General features: G+C 32.8%; 2 protein-coding genes and 1 pseudogene across 3 annotated transcripts; all 3 read left to right on the forward strand.

Annotated features, from left to right (window-relative positions):
* Nucleotides 1-1,565: 1,565 nt before the first annotated feature.
* On the forward strand, nucleotides 1,566-1,971 carry LOC108982826 (annotated as a pseudogene).
* Nucleotides 1,972-2,389: 418 nt separating this feature from the next.
* On the forward strand, nucleotides 2,390-3,293 carry LOC108982827 (disease resistance response protein 206-like). Its single transcript, XM_018954283.2, has one exon. It carries the CDS (start codon nucleotides 2,473-2,475, stop codon nucleotides 3,040-3,042), a length of 570 nt encoding a protein of 189 aa, XP_018809828.1. The 5' UTR covers nucleotides 2,390-2,472; the 3' UTR covers nucleotides 3,043-3,293.
* Nucleotides 3,294-8,010: 4,717 nt separating this feature from the next.
* Nucleotides 8,011-14,308, forward strand: LOC108982830 (protein PAM71, chloroplastic). Of its 2 annotated transcripts, XM_018954289.2 has the most exons (13): nucleotides 8,011-8,280; nucleotides 8,479-8,524; nucleotides 9,392-9,509; nucleotides 9,597-9,694; nucleotides 9,924-9,977; nucleotides 10,334-10,395; nucleotides 10,852-10,920; nucleotides 11,691-11,742; nucleotides 11,919-11,993; nucleotides 12,122-12,251; nucleotides 13,021-13,091; nucleotides 13,442-13,489; nucleotides 14,092-14,308. In XM_018954289.2, the coding sequence occupies exons 1-13, from the start codon at nucleotides 8,114-8,116 to the stop codon at nucleotides 14,161-14,163; spliced, it is 1,062 nt and encodes a 353-aa protein (XP_018809834.1). In that variant the 5' UTR covers nucleotides 8,011-8,113; the 3' UTR covers nucleotides 14,164-14,308. The 2 variants fall into 2 exon arrangements, with proteins under 2 accessions (XP_018809834.1, XP_018809833.2); XM_018954288.2 differs by having other exon boundaries at nucleotides 9,392-9,694.
* The last annotated feature ends 6,536 nt before the right edge of the window (nucleotides 14,309-20,844 follow it).

The raw sequence follows: 20,844 nt of genomic DNA on the forward strand, positions 1-20,844 counted from the left end.
TTGATGAAAAATGATATGTGTAACTGCCTTGGGGAATCAGCGCCAGGTAGATAAGAAACTCACCGTTTCATTTGACTATTCACTCTTTGCATCTTCCTTCTTTTCCTTTTTTTTTTTTTCAAAACTCTATTCTCGTTTCCACGAAGGCTACTTCCCATGAAGCCAACCCCTGCAGGAACTTCTAAATGATTTTTGTAGCCTTGGAGCAAAGCAAATTGATCCAATGAGGTAAAAGCCCCACAAGGCCAAGCAGTGGGAAGAAGCTAATGGCGGTAGTTCTTCCAGAAAATGTTTCTTTCATCTGTAAATGGGTTCCGAAATGGGTTTCGTCTGAGCTGTTTGAGAGGTGGTGTTGTTGCATTTCGTCCGTCTGTTCCACAAGAGCAAAGGCATGGCTGAAGTATGATATGATTTGCAGTTTTTAAGTTTGAAGTACCTCTTGATTTTTATTTTTAGTTCTATGTAATGTTTAAACCTCAATAACGGAAGTATGAATTTTTTTCTTCAAATGTTTGAAGATCATTTACAAATTATCATTTTTTGTTTGCTGTCATAGTTTTTCGTTTTCGCCTATTAGATTTTTCTCATGAGTAATAGAATACTTCTAATTGAGTATAAAAAAAAAAGATAGCTGTTTGAGAAGATGGGAAAATGAAACAGGAGAGAAAGAGGGAGGATGAAAAGGAGAAAATGGGACGGTGGGATCCAATTGTGTCACCCGGTTTCACAAAAGTTGCGCACGCCGGTTGTACGTAGCATTATTATTTTTTGATTGTGCTTCAAGCCATGGCCCTTTTGAGGTTAGATTTTTTTTTTTGATAAATTAGGTTTAGTTGTTAATTCTCCGGACGAAAGTGGGGTTGTTGGTAATAAGTGAGCGTAAGGGAAAGAATGCAGGAAAGTAGTTAATTATGGAAAAAGCGTTTGAAGGATTCAACATAGAGCAATTATGGAAAATTTGGAAATTAAGATCCTCGCCTTTTTCTATTTATTAACCTCCAATTATATATGGATCCAACCTTTTTAGTTTTTTTTGGTATGATGTATGATCACGGCCTTGACTCCTGTAACATAGAACTTCGACAAGCAATCATTTTTTGCCCTTTCTTGACAAAATAATTTTCTGGGTATGTTAGGGAAAATGCTTTGGATCAATTGGCAATACCTTGATTTTTCACTTTCTCTAAGAGAACCAACAATCGAATTCTCCTCCCATGTATCAAAAAAATTTTACCGGGTATGTTATCTGGCCAAGAGAATAACAGGAGGGGTACTACTGCTGGAGAAACTCCAACAAATCAGTACCTCTGATATAACCAAAACACAGTGCCAACTGCAAATCAACCAAAATTTATTAAAAATAAGAATTATAAAGTGAATTAAATACTGCCATATCGGTCCATCAACATTAATGTTATGATTATGAAGATTACAAATTTAATCAAATTAATATCTGACGATTGACAGCCCAAAATTAGGGAATTAAGGACTAATATTATATATGGCCAGAGACAACGTTCCTAACTTTCTCACACCTGCCGCCTCGGACGTTGAAGCTTAAGGCGATGGCTCCTAATTAACAGCCAAATACTGGCCTCTTTGTGGGCTTGAATAAAGGTCATATTGTGACCAAGAAAGAATTGGCTCCACGTCCCTCAGATCGGAAAGGAAAAACAAGTAAAAGAGTCCACTTTATTTGTGAGGAACTTGATCAGGGAAGTTGCTGGATTTGCACCATATGAGAAGAAGATCACTGAGCTACTTAAAGTTGGAAAGGAGAAGCGTGCACTGAAAGTTGCTAAAAGAAAGCTTGGCACTCATAAGAGGGCAAAGAAGAAGCGTGAGGAGATGTCTGGTGTTCTCCGCAAGATGAGGTCTGGTGGAGCTGGAGAAAAGAAGAAGTGATCTCATAACCCCATGCAATATTTTCATTCCGACAGTTTTGAGTATTTTTGTTATTGAAGTTTAATCAAGACATGGAACTTTGAAGCACTTTATCATGGGAGTATATTATTTTTCTAGAATTCAGGTCATGTGAACCTTTTGCTTGGACATAGCGATCGACTAATGGTTTTTAAGGTTATCTTTAATGCATGTATGCCTGCATTAAATGTATTATGCCTGCATTAAGGTTATCTTTAATGCATGGTTTTTAAGGTTATCTTTATCTTTAATTCAGGTCATGTGGCAGACATGCACAGGACATCTACTGCAACTTTTTTTTCCCTTTTTTGGTCACAAAATGTATTATGCCTGCATTGATTTCGTTAGTCGTAGAGATGAAGCAAACTTAAAGAACGCCCGCGAGCTCATGAAGCAAACTAAACAACTGTGTCAAAATCTCTTTTAAGCAACGCTTAACTTAGCACTACTTCATCCTATATAACAACATGTCTGTCCCTCATCCCCTCAAAGCATGATCTACTTCTTGTATCTCTCGAACCCATTTTCCATTGAAATTAATTGAGTACAATGGAGCTTAAAAATCTGATTTCATCTTTCTTCCTCCTCTTCCTACTCGTTGGAATATCCAGTACTACCGCTGCATCCACTGGGAAAATCAAAGTTCGCCGCCCTTGTAAAAGGTTGGTGTTCTATTTCCATGACATTATTTATAATGGAAAGAACTCGAAGAATGCAACTTCAGCCATTGTAGGTGCACCAGCCTGGGGGAACAGAACCATAATGGCGGGACAAAGCCATTTTGGTGACTTGGTTGTGTTTGATGACCCAATTACCTTAGACAACAATCTGCACTCAACCCCAGTTGGTCGTGCCCAAGGGTTTTATCTTTATGACCAAAAGGACATTTTCACTGCCTGGCTTGGCTTCTCCTTTGTTTTCAACTCTACGCAGCACAAGGGGAGCATAAACTTTGCTGGGGCTGATCCTCTGATGAACAAGACTAGGGATATATCTGTGGTTGGTGGCACCGGTGACTTCTTCATGGCTAGAGGTATAGCCACTTTGATGACTGATGCCTTTGAGGGAGAAGTTTATTTCCGTCTTCGTGTTGACATTAAACTGTACGAGTGTTGGTGACTGTTGATGACGGATTTTGATAACGGTCATTAGCTAATGGTCGTTCTTTTCTTTTCTTTTTTATTAAATCTGGAATAATCCTTGAGAACTCAATGGAGAAGAGTTTCATCATCAGTATTCAGGAAGGAATAATTGTATCCAATCCAAGCTCCTTCATTTTTTTTCCTGTCTTTTCGCTCTCTTTTTATGAGCACGGCCAATGCTATGTTGTAATTCCTTGAAGTTTGATCAGAACGATGCGCGTTTGAATATAATGGAATTTTATTGATCTTATGGTACTGTTGATATGGCACAGTAAATCACATGTGAGTTTTTTTATTAGAACCTATATATATATACACGCACGATCGACCACATGCAACTTTTTTTTTTTTTCCCCTAAGCAAGTAAGTATATTTCATTAGAAAAGATGATATAAGAGGAGGTAGGGTTCCGAACAAACACCCCAGAATAATAATAACAATATAAAATAGTGGATAAAAAAGAAAAAAAATAGGTTTTTGCAACCAAATTTTTTGTCTTCACCTATGTCCTACAAAGAGGACACCATCTTAAAAGACAGAAATAAGTTGTTTGTAATTTCTTACAAACAATGGAACCACTACCGGTAACAGTGGAACCTCCACTTAAAGCGGTGAGAGTGGCGGGTGCACTATTACTTATTGTCTTGAGATGATTTTTGGAGAAATCTACAGTCCTTCTAATTAGGAAAAGCGATAACATGCAACTTAAAGGTTCAATGTTTTATATTTGTGCATCTTCATGTTAATGTGTAGACTAACATATAATATATATATATATATGTATATATATATATATATGCCATATTGTCTGAGCAGCACTAGCTAATTATTACAATATTAAGATATTTTTAAAACTTCAAGATTGACCAAATTAGAATGCGATTCATGCAAGTTAAAAAGAGCAAGAAAAATTGTTACTCATTAATTATCTAATTAATTTTTGTTTTCATGAAAAATACACCGTGTATCATCAAATTATATAAACAAATATATTACAGTACTATCATATTATCAGGAAGCTTCTACTACCGCCACGCACGGTGTTTCTAGGATCAGGCACCTCGGTTTCTTCATACTCGACTGACCGCCACACTCCTAGCGTGGCATATCCCTCACACGCTACCACAGTCTTTTTATTTTTTGTATTTTACTTTCCTTCAAGTTGAAATTTCAGATTTACAGTTGTAATCCAATATCATTTTCACATCTATATTTATGTTTATTGTTATTTCCTTTGTTTAGGTAAAAATAAAAAAGAAAGTCTCTTAATTGGACATTTTGTTCATAGAATGAAAGTCCTATCTTCATCTGGAAGTGGCCGGGTTTGAAATTTCTACTTTAGGTAAAGTGTGGTCTCTCAGACGATTTTTCTATAGAGTTAAGTTAAGACCATATCAGTTACAAAGAAATTTATGTACTAGTGGAGCCCCAACTGTGAATAGTTGGCTTGTAATCTAGTATTTTTCCTATATGTATTAAGTCATAGCTGTAACTTCACTTTCATAAATGAATAAAGTTGTCTATTTACTATTAAAAAAAAATTATCAAAAAGTGCTTAAAACTTGCATCCTCCATCAATACCCGATCGACCGTCAAATATTGGTTGTACGGACATCATGACTGATTAATTTTCCGTTCATCTAGCAACGACGGCAAAATTGGACATGCAAATTAAAGTATATTTATCAGTATTTGGTAGGTGGAAGATATAATATGCATGTCAATTTTAATAGTTTCTACAAGATTCAAATGCTCGGCTGAATTTTTTTGCAAGTGGTACTTGCTATCATGAAGAGAAGGATTTCGGGGGAGCTTGAGAAACTTTTTCTTATAGCTTGGGGTATGTGGTATAGGAGGAATAATGATCAACAGCTGTATGAGAATAATTTGTTGTCCCCACAACAGGCCAGCTATTGAGCATGCACTTTCACTTTTTTATGAGCATGCTTCTGCTGCAGCTACCAACAAATCAGGTTTGAAAACACTTTGCAGTTGGGTGGCACCACCAGTGGGGGTCTTAAAACTTAATGTTGATGGAGCCATTTTTAGTGATCTGTGCAGATCAGGAGTTGGCATGGTACTGCAAGATGATAAGGGCCATGTTATTTTTGCAGCTAGTAAAGCAGAGCATATGGTCACTGATCCATTTGAGATAGAGTTGCTCGCTATTCTAAGAGGGTTGCAATTATGTCTTCCTATGGGACTTACAGATTTGCACATAGAGAGTAATTCCCTTCTTGTGATGCGAGAGTTGAACATGGAGGGTCCTTCATTGTCTATTTGGGGCAATATTGTTCATGAAATCAGGAGTACATTGCAGCATTAACCAAGTTGGTTTGTTCATCACAAAGGCAGGACAGCAAATGGTGCAACACACTATTTGGCACGGTTTGCTTAGAATTTAGATCATGATTTAGCAACTTGGTGGGATTTGATTCCAGAATGCAGTATTGCAAATGCTATTTGGATTGATAACTTATGTAATGCTTTGCTTGATGAATAAAGGCTCTCTTACGATATAAAAATAAAATAAAAAAATTACAGCTTGCATATATATCTATTGAGTTGTATGGTACAGTCCTCCCCGCGCTTAATGATTGTATTGAGTTGCGTACGTAAAGTGCACGAGCTAAAGCATGCAAGCTTTTCCACATAGAGAAAGGTTACGTCCTCCAAACAATTGGCGTCTGAGCTAAGCTTACGTACCCATTTCTTTATCAGTTAAATCCCCTTTATAATGTGTTAATTTAGACCATCATCACATGAGCCCTTATCCAGTCCTAAGAAACCTACTCCTTCCATTTCTGTTAATCCTATTATATATATATATATATATATATATATATAATAATCAAACACGTCAAAAAACTTTGACCCATCATGCATGGATGAATAAATTAAATATATAAAACGTTTAAACAAGCTAGTGTCAATAGTATCTTGATTTTCAAAATTTGATTAAGCACCTTGATCATCTTTCTTACTAATTTCTTATGCTTGTAATATATATGTATTTTTTATCGGTAAACCATATTTTATTTGATCATAATAAGAATAGGCAAAAGTCCAGGTATACAGGACATATACAAGAGCGTCGCCTTAACTTGTTAGTTCAGCGATACAAGAAATTCATATAAATTCATTCCATTGAAATTCTACTTCAGTTTGAGAAAGGGAATTGAAATAACTCTAATGATCATCCATAGTACTCATGATCATATTTATGCTCGCGCGTGGGTTCCTCCGAATTCAATACATCCATTTATTACTAAACCAAATTCATAAATTAGGAAAACCAAAATTCATTGAAGCTCTTTTGCTACGCTCCTTCTCATCCTCATCTCTAGCTCCATTAATGCCACACCCGACGAAAATAATCCAAGCTCACCGCCCATGCAGAAGGCTGCATGGTGTTCTATTTCCATGACATGCAATATTTACAATGTAAAGAATGTCAAGAACATGCCAATTCAGGAATCATAAAGGCACCTGCAATTGGGCCAAGATCAATACCATCTTGGCGGGCAGGGCAAGACCATTTTGGTCACTCGGTTGTGTTGTTGACCCAATTACTTCAGCCAATAATCTCCGCTCAACACCTATTGGGCTTAGACCAGCACAAGGCTTTGTTTTATATTTATGACCAAACAAACATATATATTTACCACTCTGTTTTGGCTTTTGTTTTCAATTCTACTAACCTTCAAAAAACAAAATAAAAACTCCTATTAACCACACGAAGGACACCGATTGGTACTGTGATACTCCATTCTGATAGATAAAATATTGTTGAGAATGAAAAGTTTTTATTTTTTAAAATAATTTTAATGGAATTTCAATTATTTTATTGACTAATTATTTTAGAGTATACAGTTAGATGTGACTTAAGCCTCCTTTAACGCATTAAAAATGATATTAGAGTTTATCTCAACAAAATATGTGAAATTTGAGTCATGTCATCTGCGACGGATGGACTTCACATTATTTAAAAATAAATTTTTTTTGTTATTTATAATAATTATAATAATATTTTAATTATTTCATTAATTAATTCTTTTGGAATTAAACCCAAATATGATATGGATCTCCCTAGCGTTAGACAGGCAATTAACTCATTGCATTCATTGATTTATCCGAATGATATAGATATGATCAAATAAATTTACTTTTAAACTTTTTTAGCCAAGAAAGTGTTGTCTCGTTTGATTATATAGATGTTATAAAAGTTGAAAGTTAAATAAAATATTATTATAATATAATTTTTATTTTTAGATTTAAAAGATTAAATTATTTTTTATATTTTATTCGAGAGTTTGAAAAGTTATAATAATAAGATAAGTTGAGATGGTTTGTAAAAGCAAGCCTTAGTTATTTGTAAGAAAAAAAATTTTCTTTAATTAATTTTAGTTTAAAAGTAATTTTTAATTTATCTAGAAAACTAACTTTATGATGATAAAAAAAAAAAAAAAAAGTGTCGTGAGCGTGATCAGATCTCAAAAAAGGAGATTGATTATTTCGTTTGGACGTTGAACTGAGTTTAGATGAGTTAAGTTCTTTATAAATAATAGTGAACTGAGATGATAGAGTAAATTTTGTAGAATCTACCTAAAATAAATTTAGATGTATTTATAAAAAGTTGAAAAAGATTACAGATTTTGCGTGTGAAGAAGTTATGAGTTGAAAAATATTATGAATCCTATGTATTAAGAGATTTTGAATTTAGATAAATTTAATAATTTAAAAATTAAGTATTTAGACGTTAGACTTTAATCTCAATTCAATCCAAATTCCAATCCGGCCTATTTTTTTTTGTTAAGTGATGTTTAATAATGGCCCATTATTATTTAGCAAAAAAAAAAATTATTAAAACGAGTGACCGGTAAATGTAGTTTTAAAAAGTTATAACGAGACCTGATAATTTCCCAACGAGATGTGGTATTGGCGCTTTACCCAGATGGCTTATCTTCCAAAGCTATCGTTTCAGAGGACAGCAACCAGAGGCCCGTATCGATTAGACACACATACGCACGAGACGAGAGGGAGAGAGAATGCGAAGCATAACCCTCTCAGATTGTATGTTGGGGGCAAAGTCACTGCCTTCATGTACAAGGCATAGCAGACCTGTCACCTGTTGTTGCTTGTTTTCTTCGAGTTCACGCTCGAAGCAGCAGAATTCCAAGCTTTCTCGTCCAAACCCAAGTCTCGTTTTGTCCAGGTAACTATCCTTTCCGAACCTCCATGCCAATTCTTCTACTGTCTACGTCAAGGAAAAAGTTTTAGAGCATTGTATTGTGATCTTCCGAGAAATTAGAAGACCTCAAGAGCAGAACGTTTAAATAAATAAATAAAACAAAAATGGGAAATAGAGATAGCATTTTATCTTCTGAAAGAAACGATTAACTTTGTCTTGCAGGTACTCAAGCCGATGGTCTGCAACTACCAGAAGTTCAGATGGCGTCGTAATATTTTCTCATTCCCGAGTTCTTCTTTTTTAAATTCACCATACGTTGCTTTTCACTTTAGAAAGTTTCGAGAGATTCCTATTTTGTTCTTTTTTTTGGGGTATAATGCAATGTGCAAACAAATTTCTTCGCTAAATCGTATAATGAGAAGAGTAGATTTACTTTTTAGTCTTCATTACCGTTTAGGCTGGCTAATTGGTGTTATGTGTTGAAGATAATATCAAATCAAAGTGATTTGATAATTATGAAAATCAAATCAAGATAATATCAAACCAAATTATTAATTTGATATTATCTTTAATGTCCCCTCAAACTCAAGGTAATTTTCCTATAAATAGGGATATATGCCTTGATTTGATATTATCTTCAACATTATGTAATAGACTTGCTCGGACTAGAAATTGCCTAACAAGCCCAAAATGAAAAGAACTTGCCACTGTGTGGGATTGCACTTGCTTATATTTGTGAAGTTTCTCTTAAGTTTCTTTCTTTTTTCGTTCCCCTAGCGCATTGGAGGCTGATTTTGTTTCTTTTAAATGCTTTCTGTTGGGGAGATAAATACTGGAGACTCCGAGTGAGTCCTTGTCTCTTTGATATATCATATTGGGATTTTAATGCAAAAGCTTAAGCCAATGGGTTTATGCCTGTTAAAATTATATTAACTGCTCATTTTGTGATTACTATTTTTTGTGGGACGTAACCACTTTTAACCATTCAAACTCCCATTTGTATGCTCATTTGCACATGCACAATGCTGTTTACATGTTCCGGCCTTGTTTTTTCAGGTTTGCATGCATGGATGATAATTTTGAGGCTTGGTTTCTTGTGATGTATGTTGATGAGGAATTCTAAATTCTGACGCAGGATTTAAGGTGTCTTGACTACAAGACCTGCAAAATGAGTACAAAATCAACACCTGTGATGGATGATTGCTGTGCCTCTTCCAAATCACGAGCAAAGGATAATTCAAGAGGGGAATTTGATATAGCTGCATATATCCATGCTTCTGATCATTCACTTGGTGATATTATGAAGTTTCTACTGATGCTTGGGTTTCTCACCCTTCAAGGCTCTCAACCAGCAGTTGCTGTTTCAGATGTTGCTAGTGGGTTGCAATCAATCCCCTATTTAGGGGATGTTGGCGATATTAGCACAGGTTTTGCTTCAGTTAGGAAAACCTCCCTGTAACTTATACAAATGAGTTTCTCATCATAAATGAAATTGTAGTTATTTTTAAAAAAAAGAATTTACAACTCAATCTGTGTGACTTCACTTCAAATTTTAATGTTTTTCTGTTATGACGAACTTTTGGACATTATTAGATGTTACCAATGTTTATTTACCATTTGAGAACAGTGCACCTCCAACTACTAAACCAGAATGTGTTCTTCTGCAGGCATTCTTGCTTATCTTTTTTTCGGAACTTGGGGACAAGACCTTTTTTATTGCGGTAACTTTTGGATGAGTTCTAGCTCCATAGTTTGTAGTTCTTTTATTGACATATATGCACTTCTAATTTACTTCTTACCACTCAAAAATCGTATTGGCACTGTCAGATCAATTGTGATAATGCCTCTAGAAACATTTTTTTAGTTGACCGGTTGACTAGTCAGGCATTATACACTTAAAACTTTGTTCTACTTGCTTTCAGTCCTAGTTTACTAGGAAATAAATCAGAGATAATAAGACCAGACAAAAATTCATAATTATGTTTTTTCTTTCACCTTACTGTGTATGTTCTCTAGTTGTACATCAAAGACAGATCATTATGCCTCCACCTAATTGAAGGTTTAATGTTCTGTGCAGGCACTTCTAGCAGCTAGGAACTCTGCTTCTGTTGTCTTTGTTGGGACTTTTGGTGCACTAGCGTATGTTATTCTGTTTATTCATGGTGATTTAGATGTCCTTTGCATTGATGTTTTATTTCTTTTTTCTTGTTTTTGCCAATGAGTTCTATCTCAAATGATACTTTCTCCCTCCAAAAGAATGAGGTTGAGGGTGAGGTAACAGGTTTGGGATCCTCTACGTGCATGTGTAGTTTACCAATTAAAAAAGATACCTTTGTCATCGTGAAAATTTTTCTAAATACCAATGCAAGAAAACATGTAGCTTGGAATATGTCGGCTAAATGATCCCCTTCTAACTTGTAGTGATGCATAGCTGTCCTAATCCATTGAATGAAGCATTGGTTTCTCTTTTCAACAGAAGCATCATAAAATTTGTATTTTTGTAATATCTAATCAATTTGTTTCACTATCAGAGAATAGTTATTGTGCATTTTCCCAGTTCTTCAATTTACAGAGATGTCTGTTTATCATGGGCAGGGCAATGACCATCGTATCTGTTATTCTTGGAAGAACTTTTCACTATGTCGATGAGATCTTACCATTCAGGTACTTTCCTTGAAATTTTCATGCAATTTAGGAACTTAGGGTAAGAAATTTGCATTTCGGAAGACTGGTAGCTGATAATGTAATAAATGACATGTTACCAAATGCAGCAGACATGAAGATGTATAATTATCCTGAAATAACCATTCTGAACTAGAAATATCTCTTTTGATAATTTGGAAGATCTGAACACCCTATATATTTATGCTTGATAGAACTCATTGATTTGTGTCTGGAAAATGCCTGGCCAATATGACCCATCATAGCTCAATGAGCGTTTTTATTAAACTGCAACCCTTTTTTTCAATTTCCACTCCAAACCACCCAAACTGTCAACTTGCAATCCCAAACCACCACTTTTTGGCAATTTGCACCATCAGTTTAGATCTTACCATTGTTTTCATACTTATAAAAAAAAAAGTTTAGATCTAACCATCAAGATCATTGAAAAATAGGACACGTAGAACAGTCTTGAAAATAAGATTGTGAGGGTGCAAATTTCCAAAAAGTGTAGCTTGTGGTTGCAAGTTGATGGTTTTGGTAGTTTGGGGTGCAAATTGATGGTTTAGGGTGCAAATTGAAAAAACAGGTGTGATAGTTTGGAAGTGCAAAATGTATTTTTCCCTATTTTTCGGAAGAAAATTCTTGGATCTTGGAGGATTTTCTAGACTTCATACCATATAAGTATTATCGGATCTGCTAAGTATGACTTTTTGTTTGAATGATAATCTGAACTTGTTACATGTGGTGTTAATATTGTCTGTTGATCCCAGGTTTGGCGAAACTGATTTGCCCATTGATGACATCGCTGCAGTTTTCCTTTTGGTAAACTTTATTTTTTGTAATCTTTTAATATTTAGCTGGAAAAAAAAAAAAAGAATATAATACCTCATGTTCATAGTTAAGCATTTTATATCATGATGGAAATGAAACAACAGTTAAAACTCTCAAATTCTTTGATGAAGTAAGTTGTCCTAGTGTGCTACTTGCAATGGATATAGGTGTATTTTGGGGTTTCAACCTTGCTTGATGCCACCTCCAGTGATGGTCTAAAAGCAGAAGATGAACAGAAGGAGGTAATTTCAAAGAAACGATAACTTGGGGCTTTTCATATTATTCTTTTTAAATGTGTTGCAATGCTTTGTGGCATTAATGTTGTGGTAGGAGTAAATTCTAATGAATGTCATGTTTGCGTTTGAACCAGGCAGAGTTAGCAGTTTCAAAATTTTCTGGAAATGGTGCTGGAATATTATCTTCTCTCAATACTATTGCTAGCACTTTCTTCTTGGTTTTCGTTGCTGAATGGGGTGATAAATCATTCTTTTCCACAATAGGTTAGTGGAAAGGTCAAACACCTGTAGTTATCAAGTTGTACGCCAATATACACAATTTGATGGAATTGTATTGAACTGGAAATTATCCTTTCTCTCATGCTGCCCATGAGACAATTTTCTTTGCACGGATAGATTACCAGATTTAGAATGTGCAAATTAAAGATGTTCTTCTTTTGATAAAAACAATAATGATGGCACTTCTGCACCTGTATGACATTTACTTTGTGCCCAATGTCAGATGCATTTAAAAGCAAGTTTTACCATTTATATTGCAATCGTTACAAAACATAAATTAGCTCTTGACTAAATGTGTGATCTGTGTTACCACACAAGATAGGAAATATCGATTGTCATATCTTGGAATTCGGAGAGTAAAGAGGATGAATGTCACATGTTATAATCTGAAATTTAAGGTGTAAATTATCATCGTAATATGTAATGGACTTGGTCAAAATAGGATGAAAAACAAAGTAATCTCTGTCAAACTTGATGTAGTAGTAAAATATAATGTCGTCAGTGTACAATGTATGTGCTCTTGCAGTTTGATTTTCTTTTCATTTTCTCTCCTTTTTTTCTTATTAAAATTGTCCATGTATGGAAGGTCTAACATACCAATCTCACCGCTTGAACTGCAAGTGTTAGAGATTCGTTTTATAGCTATTTAATTTACTGTACAAACTGTACACAAGACAAAGGTTCTACTTTTTCTTCCCGATGCATTATGTTGTTATGTGTCTTCTGTACTAACACAAATTCTTGTCTTATGCAGCACTTGCTGCAGCATCTTCACCTCTCGGAGTCATCGGGGGAGCACTAGCTGGTCACGGCGTCGCAACTTTGGTAATTTGTTACTTTGTTTTTTTAAGGAATGCATGTCCCTTGCTTTGGAGCCAAAATAGTGACTTAGCACTCAGCAGTAGGGCAAATTAATTTCAAATTAGAGGTTAGCTGTAACATGCAATCCCTATTCTTGGTATTTGGAAACTTATTACTAAACATCTCCTCTGACATAAAGGCTTGTGATCATGGGCTCTGAATGGAAGATTTTGCACATCATTTGTCTGGATAATAGACAAATTTAATCATATCCAATTTCTGTCCTTTTCTGAATTATATAAGCTCTTCTCCCTTTCGTTTCCACCTGTTAGTACATGCCTGGCCTACTTCATTTGAAAACTTTTTCCATGCAGCTTGCAGTTTTGGGAGGTTCTATACTGGGGACATTTTTGTCAGAGAAGGTAGGTCTTAAAAGCTTTCAACCTTTTATTAGCTGTTAGTAATTCCATCTGATATTCCATGAGATTTCTCCAAAACTTGAGACTGTTCGTAGGAAAGACATCATTAAGAAGTCCTAATGATTTTCAGATAATTCAAAGCAATATGTATCCAGAATATATTCTGTTGGAAACACATTAAGACCATTTTACAGAATCTACCCAGATCACTTCTTTATTAGAATACGCCAAACTACCACCATAAGGAATCCAGGAATAGGGATTCTTCTTTGTTTAACAGACGTGTAGTGGACAATGTAACTATCAAGTTTATATAGCAGCCACGAGCAGCAGCATCGTGTATATACGTATGTGCGAGGCGCATATGGTAGACCAACATGTTGTGCATGCAGATAAGTTCTTTCCCATGAGACTTCCCTAGTTGCAGCTGCTAACGTGCATGAGACATTTTCTACACTTCGGTTACTTGCTTTAATTGAGACTATTACATTTTAATAGGGGAAACATAATATTTCTTTCAGGAATTACTTCTTAGTGTACACTAAGGAAATGCTTCTCTTTGCATGCATTAAGGAAACAATCCCGATCTTTTGTTCCTTGTGCAGGCCATTGCATACATTGGAGGGGCTCTTTTCCTTGTCTTTGCTGCAGTAACATTGATTGAGATAGTGAGTTAGGAATTAGAACATCAATTCCTTTCATGTCCATCCATGCAAGAAGAAATATTTGTACCAGTGAGATTATTTTAACAGCTTGAGATTATGTTAAAATTGATTGAGATAGTTAAGTTAGGATTTAGAACATCAATTCCTTTCATGTCCATCCATGCTTCTCTTTGTTCCTTGAGATTATGTTGAAGCAAAGCCTTTATATGTGACATGAGTGGTGATATTTGAAATCCTTTACACCACACGCCATCTATATAGTATAATATGATTTGTAAGATTTAAATTTTAAAAATTTATCGTCCAAATTAAATCATATCACGTGAATGGTGTGCGGTGTAAAGATCTTCAAATAGAATTATTGATATGACATATGAACTTAATGCGAGGTGGCAGGATTTAGCAGACGTGTCACGCCCTTGACCATCAATAAAACCTTTTACCAAGAATCAAAATGTCCTAAAAAGATGATTGTGATTTGTGGGTGGAGGAAGGCAAATCCCCACACCGCGCTACTACATGCCTCTTACCTCCCAACCTTTTCCATTGGCCGACCTTTCCACTTCGGCTTATCTTCGTACAGATCTTATGTGTCCACTGGCTCCGCTTTCCTTTTGTAATAACCAATGGCAATATATAATTCATCATTATTGAGAGAGAGCTTCAAATGCGACCTTAAATTACTTGTTTATCATAGTTTTAAGGAACAAACTATTATTCCATTAGCATTCGAAGATGCCATCAGAATCTGAAAGTGGCAATTTGCTTGACGTTGAAATACATTCCCTTTTAGAATACTAATTTAAGTTATTGCATTCATTTCTTAAAAGTTCTTGTCACAATTTACTTTTAGACCCCGAAGATTGAAATTCTTTACCATTTTCATATCCAAGTCTTTTATAAAAATGTTTTAGCATTAAAGAGGTTATATAAAAGTAAATTTATAAATTGACATAAATTTATATAATACGTTAGTGAAATATATAATAATGTAATAAAAATTACAATGAAATTAACATTCAAATGAAACCAGTTTAGACTGAGACACGGAAATATCGCTTTCTTTAAGGAGATTCAAATCTTCTGCGGTGTACAAAATCTCAAATTAACCGGTGCAATAGAACTCTTCTTGACTTGACTCCTCTAGGATACAACAGCTCAACTGATCGTCGTATAGCCCGAATCAACTTTGTACAAGTGGTTGAGCTCAAAGTTCCATCAAAATTCTTTTGTCTGGAAATACTCTAAAAAATACATACTCTTTAAACTTATTTTTTTTTATCTCATTTTTTCTCCAATATATGCTACACCCGTACCAAAAGACAAAACAAAAATATATAAACGGAACAAAGAATAAATATGGACAACATGGATATAACGAAAAAGAATTAAAGGCCATCGTCCAAATGTAATAAAGTCCTAATAAAGTAAAACCAATAAAATAAAAATTGAGTCCATAAGAAAGAAAAAAAAAAAAAAGCCCGTTAACCAACAGCTACAAAAGCCTACGAAAAGAAAAATAATTATTAAAAATACTAATAATACGTTAAATCTATTTTACAATCTAACATACCACATCAAACCATATCAGTTTGTGAGTTACCTTTGGGGATTTCTAATTTGTATAATATGAAATCATATCTACCATGTCCACAATGTGTATAACATGTGATTATTTAATTTTTTTTATGGTAAATCATACTAATAATATAACATATAAGTTTATGCAGACCAAAATGTCTAACAATCATAATAAAAAATCTTCACAACCTCCTAACACTCTACATTTTATATTATTTTTAATTTTTTTTATTAAATATTTATTATATGAATAATGAATAAAAAATTTGAAATAATTTAAAAAAATAAACTTAAAAAAATATTAAAAAAATATTAAAAATTTAAAAAAATATCAAGTATAAAATATGATAGAAGTTGTATAACAAAACTCCAATATAAATACCGTACTTTCCCCTCTCAACAACAGAGGATCTTGTGGGACGGTGGTCACGTGCTTGAGCATAATGACACCCAACCGTGCAATAATGCCATTATCTTGGTGATGGCGTTAATTTTGATGGGCCGTTTGTCAGGCGAAAGGGCCCATGTGTGAAACATTTCATGAGCGCCCAAGCGACCGAATATTAATGCCCATAATTATCCTTTATTTATTTATTCTGTAAGTCTTATGTATGAGGAACACGCCTCGTTTTGTCCACTCGTATTCCAAAAGTGGAAGCGCTTTATTTAAAATAATTAAATAATTTAAGTATAGTTTAGATAGTGAGTTAAAATAAAATGATTTAAAATAAAAATTAAATAAAATATTATTATAATATTATTTTTTAATATTATTATTATTTTAATATTTAAAAAAATTAAATTATTTATTATATTTTATATAAAAATTTAAAAAAAATATAATAATGAGATAAAATGAAATGAAATGAAATATTTTCACCATCTAAACAGAACTTAATAAGACAACAATTTGGCAAAAGACAAAAAAACAAAAAAGACGATAAAATAAAGGGAAGAGTTTTGAAGTGGAAGGCAAGCCGAGGAAAATAATCTAGAACATATGAAAAATATATTATTTGATAAAATTTCAAAATTTAAAAAAGATAAATGATATTTATAATTCTATAGTTAAAAAGTCTTCCACGCTCTCTTTAAAAAATAAAAAATAAATTTGAGATAAATGGATAAATTTGATATTTAAATGAAAAAAGTTATTTTTTTAATAATAAATCTTATTTAAAAAAATATATATACGAGACTTACATATTCTATAACTGTATCTAACGTACTAATATTACTCTTTAAAAATCTCTACGTAATAGAATATTTTAGAATTCCTAATAAAAAAACTGATCACTGAAGAAGTAAAGAAGTCCAAGCCACGGAGAAAATGATATGCACAGGGGAATCACGTGTACGAGCTTAATCACGTGTACGAGCTTATTGATAAAACTAGAAATTACAAGTTTTTTTAGGAGAGCAACTAATGAAGAGTGTGGAAAGTGGAAACCCTTGTTTGAATTTTCTTGCAAAGAAGGTTGGTGATGGATCTTTAGCAGAAGATCGAGTGACTATCTCACAGTCGACAATCACTATTGGATGCTTACGTGTCCAGATTTTATTGTTGAAAAATGAGGGAAAGAAAAAGACAAAAATAGAATCTATTCTTTTTTGACTTTTCAAAATGTTGGGGCGTGCTTCATCCCCTCCCATCACCATTATTTTCGAATTTTGGGATTACAAAATCACAAATTCCACACGGATTTTTTTCTATCTCGAAAACGAAATGGCTTTCCTTTAGATAGTTTTTTTTTATTGGTCCAAGTCTAACATTATTTTCTAAGAATCTGATCTAATATTTTTGCTACGGAACATTCTCTACGAATAAGGAATAATGCTATATATATATATATATATATATATGTAGAGTATATAAATAACGTGTAATTACTTTATAAAAGAATGTGATTTATTATTTAAAAATTATTTTTTTCTCGTGTAGATTCGTATTTACTCAATTTTTTAAAAATGATTGTACGGTACTTACATATTCCACAATTATAAATATCACTTCTCTTTAAAAATAATAGGATGAATGAGGATATAAGCATATTTATTGTACAATTGATCAATATGACAATGTTATTTTATCAAAATATTAAAATCTTTTAAAATTTTGAATTTCTCGTTTCATTTTATGGCTTTGAATGAAATAGATAAAGACTTTAAATCCAATAACATTTAATAACCATTTAATATTATCTGATAAAATTATTTCGTTAGTTATGAATGTTGTAGACCTATTCAAGTGCATATTTATTCTACTTCAAACTTTAATCTTCAAAGGAAACTTTTAAAAGAAAAAATTATGTAAAGCTATTTATTGACATACAAAACACATAGTTAATGAAAGTTTTGTTGCATTAATTAGCATAAAAAACATTTGTAATTTTTTTTATAACTCATTTAACCTCGACATTAATGATTAGGAAAAAAAAAAAACAAACCTCGGCATTAAAGTTCTTTAAAAATATGATGGAGTTTTTCTCAAAAAATCTTCTCCAACTCATATATAAAAATGAAAAGATATTTGTTGAGCATCATCTATTCATGTATTTTTAAAAGTCTAATTAAAAAAGAGTTTTACTATTCATCATTCACACACACCACATATCATATTTTTTTTAATTGTTTTAAATTTTATTATTTTTAAACTAATTAAATTATTTTACTCATCATTCATACACTACATGTTTGGTAAGAGAAAAAGTAATGTATAGTGTGTGGTATGAAGATGGTGAGGAGAATTTTTTATTCTCGTGTGTCTTTTGATGAAAAAGAAAAACACACGCGCTCCTTATATGATTAATAAAATTTATAAATTGACGTGACTTAATGTCATACATTAGATCTATTTTATAATAATAATAATTTTATAATTTAATATATTATACCAAATCAAATTACAATTCAATATACTATGTCAAATCAAATTAATTTGTAACATTTTTTTTACAAACTCTCTTTACAAGCTAAATATATCTTAATTTATAAACAAATTGGATAAAACTTGCTGAAATTGAATTGGGAGGAAAACAGCGCAATTTAGGAGATATGTATAGTTTATCCTTGTCTATCTTCATGGAATAAAGATGGGATGAGATTAGGGGTGATGGACCAGTTCGGTCCGTCATTTTCTCTGGATTGGATCGGACCGAACATCTATAGAGATTGGATCAGACTAGTGCTATCAGTCTGGTCTGGTCGATCCATTCAGTCTAGCCTAATTATTTTATTATTATTATATTCAAATAAATTAATAAAAAAAATATTTAAATTACTAAATTAAAAGTAAATGAATTATTAATGTGAATTATATAACTAACTCATTAAAAAAATATTTTACTATAATTATATTTATGATATTGATAGTTACTACTTATTGACTTAGACTTTACTCTTTAATGTACATAATTATTAATTGTTAGAGTGGAGTCTATTTTGGAATTGAAAAATTGAGAAATAGTGAGTTCGCTTGAAGTGCGCTCGACAGTGGGCTCAAGCGAGACACAAACCCTAGTGTTTGCTTGAGCCACACTCAACACTCCGCTCGAGCCAAGGTTAATGATGAATCAAATAATTTCATTGTACATAGAATACTTATGTTTGGTTACAACTTAGGTATTTAAAAAAATTACTTAATTATTTTAATTAAGTATAAATAATAGAGTATGTATGATTCTATGAATGTATGATATATTAATTATTTACATATAATGATATAAATTATCACATAATTTACGAATTATTATTAATTAATAATATATATTATTTTATATTTTATATAATAAATGATAATAAATTAAATAAAAATTATATTATTAACTTATATAAAAATAATATATTAAATTATTAAAACTATTTTTAAAAAATATATATAAAGGTTCGGTCTTATTCGGTCTAAAATTTATAGACTCCGAGACCAGACTAAATTTTATTGGTCCATATATTTTGAAATCGAGACCAATTAGTCCAGAATTTGATCCGTTCCAATTCGAATAAAAAAATTCGATCCTTTGCCGGTCTAAACCGAATTCTTGGTACAGCCTTAAAAAAAAGAGAGAGAGGGGTACAGATCCGTCTAGTTGGGTCTTTGGTCGCCTGGTCGGCGTGGTCGTTTCTTCTTTCTTTAAGGGTAAGAATGAAGCGGGAGGGAGTCGGGACTCGAGTGGGGTCGACAAGGCAAAGCACGAACAACGGTGACGGGGCGCTGCTACCGACTCAGTAAACGTCACATCCAGGGTTGACGTGGAAGGATTGGTCGCGCGGTACGAGAACCACCGATTTCGCATCGCCACGCCACGCCACGCCACGCCACGCCAAACCTAATCCCATCCTTTGACCTTTCAAAGCTGCCTCGAGATGCGATTTTGCTTTCACATTTATTTGCCTGGCCTCCACGCAATATCTGTATAGTGCACCATAAGTGGAACAGGTTCATTTGTCTTTGAATTTGTGAGATTATTCCCAAGTTCTTATTTGACTACCATCCTATACACGACAACAATCTTCATTAGTAAAATCAACAACAGCTTACCTAACACGACAACATTTTCCAAAGAGATGATGATATTTGCTGCAATTGTTACTGTACTATTTTAAATAAATTGAGTAAATAAAAAAAATTAATATTTAAAAAAAAATAAACAACATTTACATAATTTATAATTATATCTATTATTATTTTTTAAAATATTATTAATTTCTGTCCAAGCCTCCCACCCTCTCACCACTGGATATTGTTAATAAAGAGGATGACAATTTACGACTATTATTGACGAGTGGTTTAAATTCAAAGATAAATTGAGATGAATTAAGATAGTTTGTGAATAACAGAATAAAAATTGAATTATTTATTATATTTTATGTAAAAATTTTAAAAAAATATTTTAAAATTTAAAAAAGTTGAATTGTTTATTATATTTTGTATGAGAATTTAAAAAATTTGTAACGATAAGATGAGTTGAGGTGGGTTACGAATACAAATGAAGCCTTATTTTAATAATAATTAATTATTTTTGTAACAAATAATTAATTATAAATAATTAATAATATTTAATTATAAATAAGTTTTTTCTTGAAATATATAACATAATCCACAAGCGTAGCACG

This window comes from Juglans regia, chromosome 2 (genome assembly GCF_001411555.2).
Source record: "Juglans regia cultivar Chandler chromosome 2, Walnut 2.0, whole genome shotgun sequence".
In the NCBI taxonomy this organism is placed as follows: domain Eukaryota; kingdom Viridiplantae; phylum Streptophyta; class Magnoliopsida; order Fagales; family Juglandaceae; genus Juglans; species Juglans regia.

Bases quoted from the DNA above. Each gene is read 5' to 3' on its own strand.
- LOC108982830 (XM_018954288.2), top strand. From the start codon at position 8,114: ATGCGAAGCATAACCCTCTCAGATTGTATGTTGGGGGCAAAGTCACTG. The intron at 8,525-9,391 runs GTAATATTTTCT...ATTCTGACGCAG, and splicing joins CCAGAAGTTCAGATGGCGTC to GATTTAAGGTGTCTTGACTA. The intron at 9,978-10,333 runs GTAACTTTTGGA...TGTTCTGTGCAG, and splicing joins ACAAGACCTTTTTTATTGCG to GCACTTCTAGCAGCTAGGAA.
- LOC108982827 (XM_018954283.2), top strand. From the start codon at position 2,473: ATGGAGCTTAAAAATCTGATTTCATCTTTCTTCCTCCTCTTCCTACTC.